General features: G+C 39.6%; 1 protein-coding gene across 3 annotated transcripts; it reads left to right on the top strand.

The window, feature by feature from the left end:
- Positions 1-1,436: 1,436 nt before the first annotated feature.
- Positions 1,437-17,967, top strand: cry2 (cryptochrome circadian regulator 2). 3 transcript variants are annotated; one of them, XM_053235637.1, is made up of 12 exons: positions 1,437-1,744; positions 3,222-3,330; positions 6,858-7,000; positions 8,549-8,733; positions 9,288-9,376; positions 9,528-9,668; positions 11,142-11,453; positions 11,666-11,817; positions 14,589-14,791; positions 15,551-15,628; positions 15,789-16,068; positions 17,043-17,967. In XM_053235637.1, exons 1-11 carry the CDS (start codon positions 1,587-1,589, stop codon positions 16,019-16,021), a joined length of 1,803 nt encoding a protein of 600 aa, XP_053091612.1. In that variant the 5' UTR covers positions 1,437-1,586; the 3' UTR covers positions 16,022-16,068; positions 17,043-17,967. The 3 variants fall into 3 exon arrangements, with proteins under 3 accessions (XP_053091612.1, XP_053091611.1, XP_053091613.1); XM_053235636.1 differs by having other exon boundaries at positions 1,440-1,744; positions 15,789-16,029; XM_053235638.1 differs by lacking the exon at positions 6,858-7,000 and having other exon boundaries at positions 1,445-1,744; positions 15,789-16,029.
- The last annotated feature ends 32 nt before the right edge of the window (positions 17,968-17,999 follow it).

The following is a 17,999-nucleotide window of genomic DNA, read 5'->3' as shown; positions in this document are numbered from 1 at the left end:
GTATGCATCTGACTGTCTCATTAAGTTTACATTTAAATGCAAGCAATCAAAGGACATGGACATTTTGGAAAATGTCTTAAACAAATAAGCGGTACAGTTACAGTTAAAGATCCCTTCTAGTGTTAAAAAAAAGAAAGAAAGAAAGAAAGAAAGAAAGAAAGAAAGAAAGAAAGAAAAAGAAAAAATCACAAACCCAGGTGGATATGTACTTTCTTTTTTATTTGTTTGTTTGGTTGTTCGTGTTTGAGCGCAATGAAATTTTTTATTCTTGAACCTTGTCACACACAGGACTAAGTCAACTGCAGTATGTTAAAATATATTCTAAGCATTCTGTTTTATATTAAAAGCACTTTTGCTAGTTTTATTAAAATTGCAGTTAGATTCAGGATAACATTATGACTGCAGACCCCCGGCTGTACATCACAGACCCCACTCTGATGACCCCATGTTTTTTTTAAATCAATATCACTAAAATCCACTAAAATGTATCTGTTTATCATCTGATCTGGAACCTCACAAAACCTGTAAATGTCAAAAGTGACTCGTGGCCTTCCCAGCACCTCAGTGTTTAAGGATCTGTATAAGCAGATCATGAGTTTAAAGCTCAGGACTGGGAGGGGCTGATGGGAGGATAAAGAGGATATCAGTATATCACCCATATTATTATATCATTGAGATATACAGAAAGATAAATTCTGTTGTAATATTAAGAAAAAATAAATAAATAAAAAAAATTAAAAATAAAACCCTCTTTCCTTTTCCTGGAACTATGGAACCAACTGAGATGTCTTGAGTAATACTAAAACCTACCACTAGGGGGCGGAAGTGCACCAAGTAAAGATGGTCAGTAAGGGTTGTGTTGTTGTTGTTGTTGTTTTGAGTCAATAATTTGGAGTCACACTATTAATTAATTAATCAATTAATCTTCAGTAACTGCTTTATCCTGGTCAGGGATGTGGTGGATCTCGTGAACAGTACACACGAGGCAGGATTATTCACATTATTACATATTCATAAATGCATATGCAAATAATATGATTCATACACGAAGTTGGCTTTTATAATTTGTAGCATTATTACAACGAATTACGACATCGAGTGGGTCTTGTTTTGGAAATTAGACAAGCTATAATTTACAAGAAGACCAGAGTAACGTGAAGCGAACACGTGCGGAGCGACCAATCGCTGCGTCGCTTCACCTGCCCACCCCCTAATTTGAATATTCTGCGCACGTGCTGCTTTTCCGACCAATGAGAGAGCGGGAAGAGGCGGGCGAGCTGTGTTACGTCGGCTGTCCGAGGTGTCGGCTGAATTCCAAACGGCATCCTGTTGGATGTGTAGGGCCCCTACGCAGGGCGTTGAAGCCGCTGTTTCATTCCTTACTTCGAAGTGCACTAGTATGGGGATGAGGAAGGCGTTTCGGATGGAACCAATGATCTGGAACTTCTGGAAAGCTGCACACAGAGAGAGAGAGAGAGAGAGAGAGAGAGAGGGGAAACTGTCAGCTGTGGATTACTGGAGGCAGTTAGAGATCAGCTTCGAAGCGTTTTTGGTTTTAAAGGCTAAAATGGAGTAAATTCGCGGTCATGGTGGTGAATTCAGTGCACTGGTTCCGAAAAGGGCTGCGACTTCACGACAATCCGGCTTTACAGGAGGCGTTAAATGGCGCGGACTCGGCGCGCTGTGTTTATGTTTTGGATCCGTGGTTCGCTGGAGCGGCCAACGTCGGAGTCAACCGGTGGAGGTGAGCTGCTTTATCTGTCAGCTGTGGACGTTTACACACACACACACACACACACACACACACTCACACACACTCACTCAGCAGCTTAAATCAGCTCCAGCTCTTTTACAGCTTTTAGGTTTGTTAAAGACGTTACTTCACTCAGCCTTCAGGCTCAAACAGTAACTCCTTTATCAAGTTAATCATTAACTCGATCATTAAATAGATGTTTGCTTCCTTTGTTTGTTTTATTCATAAAAAAAAATAGCTAATTCAAAACAGATTTAGTTTTACTTGTCGTTAGTCTTATGCTAATTTCATTTCCCAAGCTAAATATAAATACTTTGGATTAATTTTCCGTTTAATTTTATGAAAATGGAGTGAATTTATTTATTTATTATCTATCTATCTATCTATCTATCTATCTATCTATTTTTATTGTTTTTTCCCCTAGAAAATGAAAGAAAATAACTCAGAAGGCGTCACTAACCGGTTGGTAATAAGGCGCTAGCAAACATAACAACAACGTTTGGTCGTGTTTCAAATCGCGTGCTCGCTTTTCCAAAAGTGCGCGTGAGACGCGCCAGCTCTTCAGCTTGATAATACACTAAGAAGTGCCCGGATGTAACCCTCGCGTACTTCAAGTGCTGTTATTGAAACGCGGCCGCACGTGGCTGAGGTGCAGCCTACACGCTTACAGTGACAGGAACTACATTTTTAATGATGGCGTTTTAGTTCTTCGTGACTACAGAGAATAAGAAAGTGACGACTATAACCTTCGTAACCTGGTGTGTTTTTATTTTTCTTTCATACCACAGTGCTGAGAGAAGGTTTTGATTCATTTTTAAGAGCAGCTCTGAAAGTAGTTCCGGCTTCAAGGCAAATCACAGGATCATATTAATGCGCCTGATCTCATACATTATCATTTCTACAGTAACAGTTTACACAGGAACTTGTATGAGAGATATTGTACATTAACTGATTTGTATGTGTGTGTGAGTGTGTGTGTGATTGCTGATAGGGTGACGTTTTCTGAGTGGACGTGTTTATGTAGCATTTTTGTAAGGAGTCTCCAGTGTCAGAGCTTTATATCAGTCAGACGTAAAGCTTTAATTTTAAGTTTTCCAACACAGAAAAGTCTTCAGGTCAGAGAGGCTTCTCTGTAATATTATTAACTTGAAGACAGGAAACTGTTTATTGCTATTATATCGTTAGTGACAACACAGACTGACTTCTGCATCACTAAGCGTTAATATAAATGGATAAAAAATAGTGTTGATGTTATTTAATAAATAAATTGATAGTGTTGGGAATTTGTTGTCGTATAAGAGGAATACAACACTTACGGTCATGCTGTTATTGGAAACTAATACATTTTGACTCAGTTTCACGTCAGGCTGCATCACTTCACTGTCACTGATTATAACAGCACACCTGACATGTTTTATTGCTTATTTGTTTAATATATTTGTAATCTGTGTTTTTTTTTCCCCTGCAGATTTCTGCTGGAGTCGTTAGAGGATCTGGATACGAGTTTAAGGAAACTGAACTCGAGGCTGTTTGTGGTGCGAGGGCAGCCCGCCGATGTGTTTCCCAGACTGTTCAAGGTCAGTTCGTGAATCTCTCTTTCTCTCTCCATCCCTCACGTCTTGGCCCCTGGATGCCCTCTGTGGCAAACATGTAATAATTATATCAAACATGAAAAATGATAATACATTCATTCATTCATTCGTTTTAATAACAGCTTTTAACAACAGCTCCTGATCAGGGTTGTGGTGGAACCAGAGGCTGTCCTGAAAACATCGTCAAGCAGAAATACACGCTTAAACAGTTTATTGCTGACTGATACTACAATTTTAACTAAATCATCATTTGTTTGTGGTAAAACAAATGAAACTGACTGTTGATACTTACTGCTTGATATCAGTAGCATGTTCAGGGACATGGACAGATCAGGAGATGACGATTTCATGTCCGAGCTATTCGTTTTTATTCGTAAAATAAATTCGTTTTTATTTAATTTGGAGAAGTAGCTTCAGCAACCCGAAAAAGGAGAGGGGAAAAAAACTTACTCCTTATTGACTTTCTGAGCATAATTTTTTTTACACACAACATTACTAGTCTGGTAAATTAGTGTGCGCAGGTGACAGAAAAAGGAACACTGATGAAGACTGAAGAAAATAAAGTGCAACACAAAGCATATGACTCTCCTCCTAGCACATACAGTCACTTATGGAGTGAAAATAAAGATGCTAGCCAGACACAATACTTAGGAGAACCCTACGTCTCATTCCTGAAACATGGCTAAACAATTTTGTTGAGGGCACAAATGTGATGTGCTGCGCAATCATATACACATTTATTTCTTATATTCTGTATAATTGCACATAACTAGCTAACTAGCTCAACATACAGTACGTAACGTAAGAAATAAAACACGACAGATTGTAATAAAGTGTATTATTTTAGTACAAGAGCATGGTTCAAAGTGTGTGATTGCTCTTATACAACAATGATTACAGTGTTTAATTTATGAGTGACGTTACGTATAATGGTTTACAGTTACGTTTGCCTGTTTTGGAAAGTCCGTGAGGCAATTTAGTTCCTGTTATTGATTGTTATAGCAATGATAACCAGTCGTTCTCTTAGCAGCCTCTTTTTTTCTCCCTCTTGACGTTAATAAGACAAAGAAAACGCAGCTTGTGTAACTGGAAAGTGGAAACTCCTCTGTCCTGAAGACTTTTCCATGAAACCTGAAGCATCGCTAGTTTATGTCGTTGGTGCTGTTAAGTTTATTTGCTTCTCTGAGTGTTCCCCTGCTCCAGAGGCAGGAGATTTAATTAAAGTGTCTCTCTCTATAAAATTCTGATTCTGGGAAATATTGATCCCGCTGTTTGATTCTGAAGGTCAGTATTTTTTTTTTTTTTTTTTTTTTTTTTTTTTTAAAGGTCACACTGCATTTTAAATCCACTTTCTGTGTTCTGTCTCTGATGTGTGCTGGAAGGAAAGCAGGTGGGCAGCTGGATGTCGTCATCAACATATCGAATCCTCACTTGATTTTTTTTTTTTTATCCGTTTCTCTCTGTAGCCACATTATAAAAGTGAGCAGACTCATTCCCTCATCATCGATCGTCGTTTTTCTTAATGAACATATCACTCGAGGAATTGCTGCCTCTCCATTGTGGTTACACCTGAAGGTGGATTTTAGATTCCATACTTATCAATTTCTAAAGTCAATATGATTTTTGTGAGATTTAGTTTGCTCTCAAACATGCCTGCTCATGGTAGGGAGAACGGTGCCATGATGATACCCCACCCTGTTACTGATTATTTTTATATAACAGCACACCCCCAAGTGTTTTCTTCCTTACTTAGCTGTTGTCCTAACTGCAGTTGTCATGGTTACTAAACAGTTAACAACACCTGAATGATGAGTAACCTGTAGTGAACCAATTCAACGACTTGAATCGCAAATTCTATCTACAGTCCCCTCCAAAAGTATTGGAACGGAAAGGCCTGTTCTTTTGTTTTTGTTGTACGCTGAAGAGATTTGGGCTTGAGATCAAAAGATGAATATGAGACAATAGATCAAAATTTCAGCTTTCTTTTCCTCGTACTTGTATCCAGATGTGTTCAACAACTTAAAACATGGCACCTTTGGTGGCAGACCACCCAATTTTTAGGTGAGCAAAAGTATAGGAACATATAGTCTTAAAGTAAATAACACTTAATATTTGGTTGCATATACATTGCCTGCATCAAGTCAGTGACCCTCTAACATCATATAACTGCTGCATTTCCAGGCTTGTACTGCAACTTCTTTCAAGTGGTTGTTTGTTTTGGGTGGTTTCTCCTTTCAGTCTTCTCTACAGGAGGTGAAATGCATGCTCAGTTGGGTTTGGGTCTGGTGATTGACTTGGCCAGGAATTGGTTGAAATTCTGATCTATTGTCTCATATTCATCTTTTGATCTCAAATCCAAAAGTCTTTAGCGTATATCAAAAACAAAAGAATTGGCTTTGCCGTTCCAATACATTCGGAGGGGACTGTATATTAGTGCATTTCATAGCAGAGATGGACCGATCTGCGTTCTGTAAGGCTGATGCTGATTGCCGGTTGTTATTAGGCATGATTGAGGACGGGGGCCAGATACCATGTCACCACCATCTACTCAGGCAAAGACGCCAAATATGAGTCCAGTAAGAAATAACACGACGGATCGTGCTGTTATTTATTAGTATTATTTTTTCTATAACAGCATGGCCCAAAGTGTGTTATTCCTCTTATACCACATTGCCAAAAATAAACATTTTTAATTTCTTAATAAACGGCATATCGCACATTTTAACCATTTATAGTTACATTTAATGTTATGGACCTTCCACTAGGCAAGTTAGTTCCTGTTATCACTTACGTTATAGCAGCGTTTATTATTAGTCTTGGATTACCAAACCATCTACCAAACACAAGTCGCTGTATTTGAGCTGTTTCTGTAGAAACAATAACGTATTAGAACGAGGGCTTGAGAATTCAACCATGCTGTGGTTTATTATCAAGTAATAAATATATATAATACATTTTCTATTCATTTCTTTTCAGTAATCAATTTATCCTGTATATATACTTTATCCTGTGTTTGTAAATATTTATTATATGCATGGGCAATTTCATACCACCACCACAGCTTAAGTTTAACATTATATTACGCAAAACAGCTGCACATATCTGCACTTAATCAGACTGTTGCTGACTGATGCTGCCCATCTTTAAATCACGACATTCTAGTTTTATACTTTTTTTAATATTTTTCCATTTTCCAACTCTATGTAAATTCTATTTTACGTCATGGACAGTCGTAAAAAGCATTTCACTACACGTGGTACTGTGTATGGTTGTGTGAGTGACAAATAAAATTTGAATTTAAAACTGTTGATGGAACTAGGTCATATTAAGCTTAAAAAAGATACATGCTACAGAGATACATGCTTTCAGACTGCTGCTCTTGTACTATTGGAATTGGTGAAATGCAGCCTACACGGTTTGCTTTGCGTCCCAAACAAGGCGTACTCTTTTTCCTAAACCGATACACATCTGCATATTACGATCTCTCTCTCTGTCTCTCTCTCCTCTCTCAGGAGTGGAACGTGACTCGACTGACGTTTGAGTATGACTCGGAGCCGTACGGTAAGGAGCGGGATGGCGCCATCATTAAAATGGCCCAGGAGTTCGGTGTGGAGACGATCGTGAGGCACTCTCACACACTCTACAACCCGGACAGGTGTGGAACAATACACACACCTTTTTTTACTCCGCATAGACACACAAACACATTGAGTATGCAGTTTATTAGGTACACCCCCTACACTTTTGCACAGATTGTACATTCTACACTGTGTGTTGTAGATGAGGTACAATACTACAATATCCACAGTGAGGGGAAATCAGCATTTGGAAAATGGTGTCGTCAACAACGCCTTGTTGATTTAAGCTTTGCTTATGTACTCTGAGCTCTCCATAGTACCCATGATATGACCTTGCACATCTTGTAAGTGTGTTATCAACATGTTTTGAGTCAAAGCAGATAACTGACAGCATGATGTGAAGCACTTTGAAAGCCGAGACACTGCTGTCAAACCATCTGGGATAAGAATATCAAATATCATTGTCAGATTGTATAACTGTGGTGTGTCCAGACTCTCCCAGGGAAAGGGAAAGTCCTAGAGAGTGCCAGCATGCCTGTCTGCAAGTCATCACTCTTATATAAATGGGATTGGTGTGTTTAATACACACCATGCACGCAGATGAACTCGGAGTCAGAGAGAGCCAGGGCGAGGTGTGTCTGTACAGTGTCTAACACTCTGCGTCCTCTGCTGGTGTGTAAGTGTAACTGCAGGTCACACTGAGCACCATGTGCTGTGCTCTGCTGAGTGACGAGCTCTCTGTCACAGCGTGTAGCAGCGAGACCGAATGACCAGCAGCACTGAAAAGCTCTGTATGTAATCCAGAATAGCGCACATGCTCCAGCTGCATGCAGTCGCCTCGCACTTCACACACACGCGGCAGCCTCCTGACTCCCAACCGCACAAAGGAAATTATACGATGGACCAGAGAGGGCTGTTGCATAAGATCAGGCCTAAAAATAAAGAAACTGGCGTTTGAGTTTGTGGAAGCTAAAAGTGAGAGAGATCCAGGATCTGTCAGCTGATGAGACGAGCCGCATGCAGTGACCAGATCAGTCTTATGTGAACTAGGAAAAGAGAAAATGTCTTTTTTCCTAGTGAACTATAAAAGGTCATACTTGCTCAGTTAATGTAATGTAATCGTATATAATGGATAAAATGATGATCCTGTTTATTTTATTTTACTATAATCGTGACTGTCACATTTATTCAGCCAAATTAAGAACAAAATCTTTTTACTGCATTTTAAATAGACAGAAAACAGTCTTTTATTTCACATTGTATATTATAAACCTATATTCTTTTATATTTATAAACCATTGAAATGACTGCTTTTAATCTAAAGTGATATTAAAAAGACAATTAGGCTATATTTAAACAAAAAACAGGCCAGACTACTTATAATATTTTTTTTTAATCAATAATTTTTAATTTTGTAGCCATATATTTGCCATCTCAACACAATTGAGAAGCACAACCCCGTAAATTGTTGTATTGCTCTGTCGTTGGTCACACAGTTACAGATGGTAAGTTTAAGATTTAATGCAACAATAAAAACTTATTCACTCAATTAGTTAATTTCATGTACAAAGTTATGTTTAATTAATTAAATAATCTATATTAAATTTTGTGTGTGTTCCATTCAGGATCATCGAAATGAACAACAACAACCCGCCGCTCACCTTCAAACGCTTTCAGGCCATCGTGAGCCGCCTCGAGCTGCCCAAGAAGCCGCTGCCCACCATCACGCCGGAGCAGATGGCCAGCTGCAGCACGCAGCTCTCGGAAAACCACGACAAGCATTACGGCGTGCCCTCACTGGAGGAGCTGGGTGAGGCCTCGTTTACACATACTTGCTGTCTTTGGTTTCGTCTCAGAAAACAACAATCACAAATAACATAGAAACAAATGACTTCTTTATAGATGTTTTTCTTAATTATAAGCAGCGTAAAGATTTTCCAGAGCATAAGAGCTCATATTCATCGTGGAGAGGATTGCATAAATCTTGTACGATGGCCTTCCTTTACATGTCCCCTTCGTACGGGAAATCAACCTGCTCTCCGCCTCTAAGCTTTCCAGTTATTTTACAGTTTTGCGTTTTGACTTTCATTCGAGTCCCTGTTCACTTCCCTCCTTGCAGCATTTTCACAGCACATTGGAATGAAATGCATTGATCAGAATAAAGGTCTTGATATTGAATATAGCCAGATGCAGAATGAGAGCACTACTGAGACCAGATAAACAATTACCCACAATACTCATTAGATTTCCTTTTGTAACCAGCTGCTCTTGTGATGAATTTGTGTAAGATCTGTATGGAATGTCATGTTTTGCATCACTTACTGATCGCTTATGATGAATATGTGTGTGTTCTGTCTCCATCAGGGTTTAAAGCTCAAGGCAAGGGTGCACCAGTTTGGAGAGGCGGTGAAACTGAGGCTCTGGAGAGACTCAATAAACATCTGGACAGAAAGGTGAATCCCGACAAATCCCAGCAAACACTGGAAATTGCTAAAAAGTTAACATTTAACGATTCGGATAAATGACGCTATACCCTAGAGTTGAAACTTTAAAGCCTTTTGGCTTTATCCAGTCATTAAGTTTGTTTGTTTGTGTGTTATTTAGGCATGGGTGGCGAATTTCGAGCGTCCTCGAATCAAGGCCCACTCGCTCTTCGCCAGCCCCACCGGTCTGAGTCCGTACCTCTGCTTCGGCTGCCTGTCGTCTCGAGTGCTTTATTACCACTTACGTGAACTCTATATGAAGGTCAGTGCATGGTCAAGGAGAACGAAACTTTCAATAGATGTTTTAGTAAAATGTCTCTGTAACAGTTATGTTATTGCTACGATCTAGTCTAGGGTTGGGTCATACAGTGTTAGTGGCACGGGGTTGTGTTAGCTGGAGCGCAGTATGAGGTGTTGTTAGGATCACACACACACGGGACACACCAGATATATACAAAACGCGGTATATTATGCAAGATCTATACAAGTGCTGTACAAGCAACAACCGGGTGGAGCTTCAGGGTGGACCAAGGCCAAAATAATAAACAAAAGACACTGTTTTAGGGAACTACCTGACCTACAACAAAACACTAAAACAAAATACAGCAAGACTTCCCTAAACTCCCTAAGCAGAAACATAGATAAAGCCCACTCCCAAAATAAATGGCGGCCGCACCACTACTTCAGTGGGAACTAGCAAAGAAAGAATATTTTCAAATATACAGCAGCTAGTAGCTATTTACAAACAGCAAAAGTGCCAAGGGGCAACCCAAGTTCAGAGTCCAGCAACAGTCAAGCAAAGTCAAAACACATGGCATACAAATCGGATTGGCAACACACAGAAACGAGCAGTGCGTCAGAGAAGCAAGCCAAGCCCCCTTAAGCTGAGCCGAGCTGAGCTTTAAGTACTGTCGCCTCTGGATGACATCATCATAGGCAGCAGCTACAAAATCCAGGCATGGAGCAGCAGGGCAAGGTAGGCCGTTATAACACAATGCTGTTGTTTAACTTCAGCTCTGACGATAGTACTGGCTGTAAGGCAAATCACAGGTTTACGGTACTGTGCAAAAGACTTAGGCACATGCAAAGAAATAATTCCTTCAAAAATAATTTAAATGTTTCTACATTAAGAAAGTATTATAAAGAGCAGTAAAGAGTAATACATGAAACAAAGTCAATATTTGATATGACGACCCTTTGCTTCGAAAAAAAAAAAATAGTAGTCTCAGGTACAATTAGTTTTATAAGGAAATGAGCTGTAAGTGTTACTGAGCATCTTGCAGAATCAGCCACAATTCTTCTGGAGACTTTGTCACACTTGCTTCTTATTTCTGCTGCAAAACCCAGCAGCCTTCATTATGTTTTTTGTCTGAAAAGTGTCTCTTATGTAGTTTTTGTAACATTTAATTTATGCTTTGAAAAACTAATGTTTGGAAATCTAAAATGTTTTTGTACTGACTCGCTAATGCAGAAGTCATAAAATTAAAATAACAAAGATTGTACTAAAAAATATCATTGCACTTTGCAGTTTCTTGGTAACGTGAAAAGCTGTGGGGTTTTTTGTTTTTTCTTAATTAATTTGTTGATAAGTCTTAATCTTATTAAGTGAGACTGGTGAGGGAATGACTGTTTGTAGCAGCTGTAACATAAGTGATACCAGGAACTAACTTGTTCATTAGAGACAACTCGAAAAAGACTTGATGATGATGATAATAGTCATATTCTTCTTTCCCAGCTGCGCAGACGCTCCAGCCCTCCTCTCTCGCTGTTCAGGCAGCTCTTGTGGCGCGAGTTCTTCTACACTGCAGCCACCAACAACCCCAGCTTCGACCGCATGGAAGGAAACCCCATCTGCGTGCAGATCCCCTGGGACAAGAACCCCGAAGCACTGGCCAAGTGGGCCGAAGGCAGGACGGGCTTCCCCTGGATCGACGCTATCATGTGCCAGCTGAGGCAGGAGGGATGGATCCATCACCTAGCGCGCCACGCCGTGGCCTGCTTCCTCACCCGGGGTGACCTGTGGATCAGCTGGGAGAGCGGCATGAGGGTACGACCCGGACAGCTGATTCTGTTTGTCTGGTAGTAGCGAGTCAGGTCAAGATTCCTAGACATGAGCAATAATATCAAAGAAGTTTTGCTGTCTTTATCATTTAAGAATGTGAATTTTAAAAAAATTTCATGAGCAAGTACTGAAAAACTGAAGGACCAGCAGTGGATGTGTTAGTGAGGTTCTGCGTGTGGTGTGTTCATCATGTACAGGTGTTTGAGGAGCTGTTGCTAGACGCTGACTGGAGCGTGAATGCTGGAAGCTGGATGTGGCTTTCCTGCAGCGCTTTCTTCCAGCAGTTCTTCCACTGCTACTGTCCCGTGGGCTTCGGGCGCCGCATCGACCCCAGCGGGGACTACATACGGTAATACAGATGACTTTTTTTTTTTTAAATACATCATGATCATAAACTAACTCGTGAACTCTTTGTGAATAAGGGACAACAGATGGATGTTTAGACTGCAATTCAATAACATAAACATTTTTATGGTCTACTCTACTATTTTCTTATTTACCACTTACTCCTGTTGCATTGCTTCTTGTGTGTGTCTGCAGTTCATACATATATGGGATCATATATAAATAGTATATACGTTGTTTGGATGCTGTAAAAGTACAATTTCTTTTCAGGTCCATAAAGTAACAAGCTTTTCAAATAGATAATTCAAATGTTTTATAAGGATTCACGAATCAAAAGATATGAGTCTTTTAATTCATATCTTATTTTACTTCATTGTGCATTCTGAAATTATTTGTTCAGACATCCAGGATTATTTGACCAAACCTGGACCAGGATTATTCGACCAAACCCATTCCTCATATCTAGAGAAAGGAAAAAATTGGGATTGATGAGGGAGTGACTGTAGCTCCTGTAACATAAGTGATAGCAGGAACTAACTTGTTTCATCGATATTCCACAACGATAAACGTAACTCTAAACAGATCAAATGAAGTCCTACGAAGTGATGTTCTTTAATAAATAAATAAATAGCATTTGATAGCATTGCAGATTGCTGTGGTATAAGAGAAATAAAAACTTTTTTCTGAAGAGGTTCAGCTGTGTGATGGTGAAAAAGCTCTGCATGGTTGTTGTGAACAGCGCAGTGTGTGTTGTAGGAGTGCTGTAAACACTGGGAGCCTCTCTGTCTGCTACAGAGCATATTTTTATACTGAGCTGTCACACCTAAAGAGCAGTGTTTATGCTCACTATACTGTCAGAGACAGAAGTCTGTCTTATAGTACACACTTCCTGGAAATGTCCTGGTGGTGTACATTTGGGAGGCTGCATCAGTGCAAAATCAATTTAGCACATCAACAGAGTATCCACACTTTATCTAAACGCTTTCTGAGTTTCCATAGCTGTCCAGGGCTGCTATAATGTTTCTGAAATTTACTGTTAAGATAATCTTAGAAGCCTAATAAAGACCAAAAATCTTTGCTAAAACCTGGGAGTGAAAATGTTCTCGACTCTTAGAGATGAGTAGTGGTTCATCGTAAATCTTTAGGATGTAAAAGAGATCAACCACCCACTGTTTCTATAGTACAAGCCACAGGAGGCGCACAAGAAGTAATCCCAGCAGTGCTGAATTCGAGTTTTCTGAAAAAAAAAAATCAGAACTGGTTTAGGAAATAAGTGTGGATATATTCTGAGGTGCAAAATCAGTGTCTATAGATGTTTCTTCTGCAACGATGTGGCCTACCAAATCTACATCACATTTCGTATCTTTCTTTTTCATGATTTGTATTAATGGCCTTTAAGAATATTTTTAAATGGCCTTATCAAGAAAACTCAACATGAAAAAATCTCAGAAATATAATGGAAATGGAAAAAATTTTGATTAATTATAAATATCTCAAAAGGTTAGAATTTTTGAGATTTTAATTTATGCCTCTGACTCTTTGTGCAACTTTTTATACAAATTATGGCAAATTAGGTTTTCCCTCTTGTTCTTTTGTTCACACATTCAAAAAAAAAAAAAAAAAAAAAAGCATGAAATAAAAATACCTCTATAATTATATTTCAGCTTTGTAGTTCTGCTCCCACTGATCGGCTCATGACCTACATCAGGCCACGTTGCCTCTCAGAAAAACATTACATAAACGTGACAGGCGTGAGGGGCAGTGCGTAGAATCAGCCTTGTTTATTAGGAGCTTCCCAGGAAACGTGGCCAAAGTTCACAGCAGCAGTTTAACAGCGGTTCGAGGAGATGCAGATGTAGGTCACGTAGACAAAAATCAGCTGTGTTTTACTTTTAACATTGAGACAGATTTAATTACAGTTCTAAATCAATGCTCCACATAATATGTAACCATGAAAACGGTTAGTAGCTGTTTATAAATCAACTAAAGATAGGAGTAATTTATACGCTGCATTGCGTGAGTTGAACACACAAATGAATGGAAATAAAATGTAACCATAGCAACAGTCAAATCATTGATATGAAGGAAGAGAGAAAAAGTATATAAAGTCTTGGTTTTTTGCACTGCTAATTAGATATTTAGTGTTGGCCTTTGGTTTTTTTTTTTGTTTTGTTTTTTTTTAAACCTTGAAACAGTATTTTTATTGGAGATTTGTTACCCAGTAACATCATTATTATTTATTATCAAAGCCTTCACAGAAGTTCAGATTCAGAGGTGCCAACATTTGCGGTTTAGCTAGCTAATGTTCCTACAATTTCTCCAAACTTGTCAGAATCAAATGCAGAAAATGTGCAGTAACTCTGCATATGAGCATCGGCTTTCGCTGCTATGAGTTATCACTCAGAGATAACCAAAAAAGAGTTTTCTTCTTCCTCACCCTATAAAAACATTAGATGAGCTAATCCATTGGATTAATTGATATTTGAACCGATATTTGATATTTGAGTTTTGAACACTCCAATATCAACTGACAGCCTGGAAGCTCCGCCCCTTCCCCTCATTAGCAATCTCTGATCTCCGCCCTCTTGAAAGATGCACTGACGCAGCACCCTCTCTTTCTGTCACCGTAAATGGACAATGTTTTGCCTTCATTAATGTGAAATAATGGTCAACATCAGTTTTAATAGTAATGATAATTCTACCTTCTAGGATTTTCTTGTTAATAATATTGGCATCTTTGCAATTTTTTTTGATAATTTTTATTACACTGCACAGGAGATATATTCCTGAGCTGAAGGACTACCCGAGCCGCTACATCTACGAGCCGTGGAATACACCGGAGGCGATTCAGAAGGCAGCGAACTGCATTGTGGGAGTCGATTATCCCAAACCCATGATAAATCACGCAGAGAGCAGCCGCCTCAACATCGAGAGGATGAAGCAAGTCTATCAGCAGCTCTCGCACTACAGAGGCCTTAGTGAGACACACATACTCTCTCTCTCTCACACACACACACACACACACACACACACACACACACACTAATAGCCATTTTTTTCTTTGCAGTCGTTTGGAACATTTTGGAAAGAACACATTCGTGCAGTGTCAAGTACTGTTACAACACTCTAATGCTCCATTTAGAATCTCTTTTTGGGTTGTTTTTTTCCGGTATTGACCCTTAAAACCCCCGCACACACACACGCGCACACACACACACACACACACCTCTCATTTTGTTCTCTGTAAAATGAAATGAGGTTGAATGTAGAAGGATGAAGGTGATGATGAATTTAGTGGCTTACACAAGCCACCTTTTTGGCCCCATACTTTTAGCCTAATAGAGAAATTACCTCGGGTTTTCGGAGGTGTTTTGACCTACATTAACACAGTGAATTAGATAACAGTACTTTTAAGTGCTTGCGTCTAACCTTGACTTAGAACTTCGTAATTTGAACTTGAGGCCTGAGGCTCACGCTCTACCTCACAGTGGGCCTCATTTATCAAACTGTATACGAATAATTTTACTCATATATTGTTCAAAGGAACTTTTACACAGCTTTTAAGGAATGTGGCCTTAATGAAATTCCAGTTAGTTTGGAAAAACATTCATATCCTGTGAGACTTTGTACATTTATGTATTAAGAGAATCACTACTGTGTACCTCATAGGCTTCAAATCATATAATTGGGAAGTTAGTGCAGTTTATATACTAATTGTTTATCTGTTAATCCATCAGGTCTGCTAGCATCAGTGCCCACCATTCAGGAGGAGGCAGAGCCGTCGATGTCGGACGACTCTCAGGCCAGCAGCAGTGGTAAGAAACACACACAGCAGCAGCTTTTTGTGCATGCTTGGCTTCTTTGCTTCACTGTGCCAACAGTTTGATCACATGTCTTTCTCTAGAAGTAGTGCCTAAATGATACAGCAATGTGCAAGTATACGTGCGTATAAACATCAAAATCCGTTTTCTCCAGGTGCCATCTCGGCGTCCCATCAACCACCGCCTCAGTCTGAACCCCAGCCATCCCAAACAGATCCCGACCCTGATCCAGACCAGAACCCCGCTCCCGAGCCTTCAGCATCGTCGGCTCCTGCAGCCATGAGAAAGCGAGGTTGCTCCTCTGAACCCCAGAACTCCCAGAATCCTAAAGTGCAGCACACCAGCCAGACTAAAGCCGAGCAGCTGCACACTGACAGCAAGCAGTGACCGAGCAGGTGATGAATCGCTCCCGCTGATTCAGTCACAACAGTGCAGTGGGTTTTTTCCTTTCTTTTTGTATACTTAAATTCTTTACAGTCACTGCAGGTTTTTAATGTTCCTGAGATGATAATACAATGTTGCCCTTAGGTTTGTTATGTATATTCTTAATATTTATGACTCAGGAGAATGTGTAGACAATTCAACTTGTGACTCGCACCTGTGAAGCTTTTTTGGTTTACATGTTGCTGTGGTCTAAACTTGTGGAGTAGTATAAAACTATCAGGTTTACATCTTCAGACTTCTGCACTGTAAGTAGATATGCTGTGATTCAAACCCTTCCCCATCTGTTCAGAGTTGGTTTGTTATGGTTTTACATACAATAATTACTTTATCATTGTAAATGGTCACAGGGTTAGGATGTATTATGGACTTGGGACTGACATGCACAGAGGCCACAACTGTGGGAGACACAGACAGTGTCTGACTGACAGACACACAGGCCATGCCTCATTCACTAAATCTGACAGGCTAAGAGACCACACCTCCTTTACTGAGATTAAAGATATAGAGGCCACACCTCCTTCACTGAGACAGACAGACACAGAGGCCACACCTCCTTCACTGAGACTGACAGACACAGAGGCCACACCTCCTTCACTGAGACTGACAGACACAGAGGCCACACCTCCTTAACTGACACTGACAGACACAGAGGCCACACCTCCTTCAATAAGGCCGATAAGTGAAGAGGCCACATGTCCTTCAATAAGGCCGATAAGTGAAGAGGCCACATGTCCTTCTCTGGCATTTGTGAAATCACTGATAAAACAGATTAATTTGCACTTGGTAAATAATAGAACACTCAGATCGTTTCTTCACCATAATCACACAATGATGCACACTGTTTTGAATCTGCGTGGCTGTAACGTAAATATCCAGATCTGTGCACTGATTTAAATGCGTGAACCTTCACACCCCTTTACACAACTCCACTAAATTCAAACTTATTTTCTTTCTTCTTTTCTAGGCAGATGAAGGAAAACAAAAAAGGAGGATGCTCTGCAACAAAAACCATCCACAAGACAGGAAATAAGTGCAGCACTTACTAGTCCAAGCTGAGGGGAAAAACAAAAAGAAATGGCACTAAGACTGCAGTATGTTACGGTTTGGCACAGACAGAGCTACAGCGTTTTCTGTTCTCTAGGCTTGCTACTGTTTTAATTTTAAATCCATTCAGCAAGATAAAGCTTTAATGGCACATTCATATTTAGAGTGGATGTGCTTTGATCAACATTTAACATAATAACGCTAGCCTTTGGATCTTAAATCAGATTTTTTAAACCAGCGAGTTCACAATTCTGTTCATAACGTTTGTTGTTCTTTAGCACTCTGACTAAAGAAGAGTTTTATCAGTGTTGTATTTTTAAAAGTACAGTATAATTCTAATTTCATACCTTCAGCACATACCTGATGAAGACAAGTATAATCAGTCGTAGCTTGCAGCATATACAATCAGCAACATGAAGGAAAGTTTTTCCTTTCCCTGTTTTAGTATCTGTGTTGAGTAAAATGCTTTGTTTTTAGAACATTTTTAAGACGTTTCCACAACGTCCGATTCTCTTAGTGAGAGGATGTTAGCGTTGTTCTCTTTAAGAGAGACTACATTCCACATTAACCTGCACATTCATGAGCTTGAGTCCCCCAAACTAAGCAGACTAGCATTATTTATTTAATCTTTGTTATTGTATAAAAGAGTTTATTTAGGTGGAAGTGGTAAAAGTATTGCAGGGACGATGAGCAGACGAGCACGTGTGCGTTTTCACGTTTGTGTGTGGATGGGCTGGGGGAATGCAACAACTTATTGAAGGTGATGAAATAACAATTGTTTCTGTGATGTTGCATCTACGCGGTTTATCCACAGAATATTCAAATAAATACTCTGGACACACAAATACTTTGGGTGAGTTTTATTGTTACTCTGATG

The sequence above is a fragment of the Pangasianodon hypophthalmus genome, chromosome 7 (genome assembly GCF_027358585.1).
Source record: "Pangasianodon hypophthalmus isolate fPanHyp1 chromosome 7, fPanHyp1.pri, whole genome shotgun sequence".
Lineage (NCBI taxonomy): Eukaryota > Metazoa > Chordata > Actinopteri > Siluriformes > Pangasiidae > Pangasianodon > Pangasianodon hypophthalmus.
The sequence above is the reverse complement of the archived record's forward strand: the minus strand, read 5'-3'. Positions and strand labels throughout refer to the sequence as shown.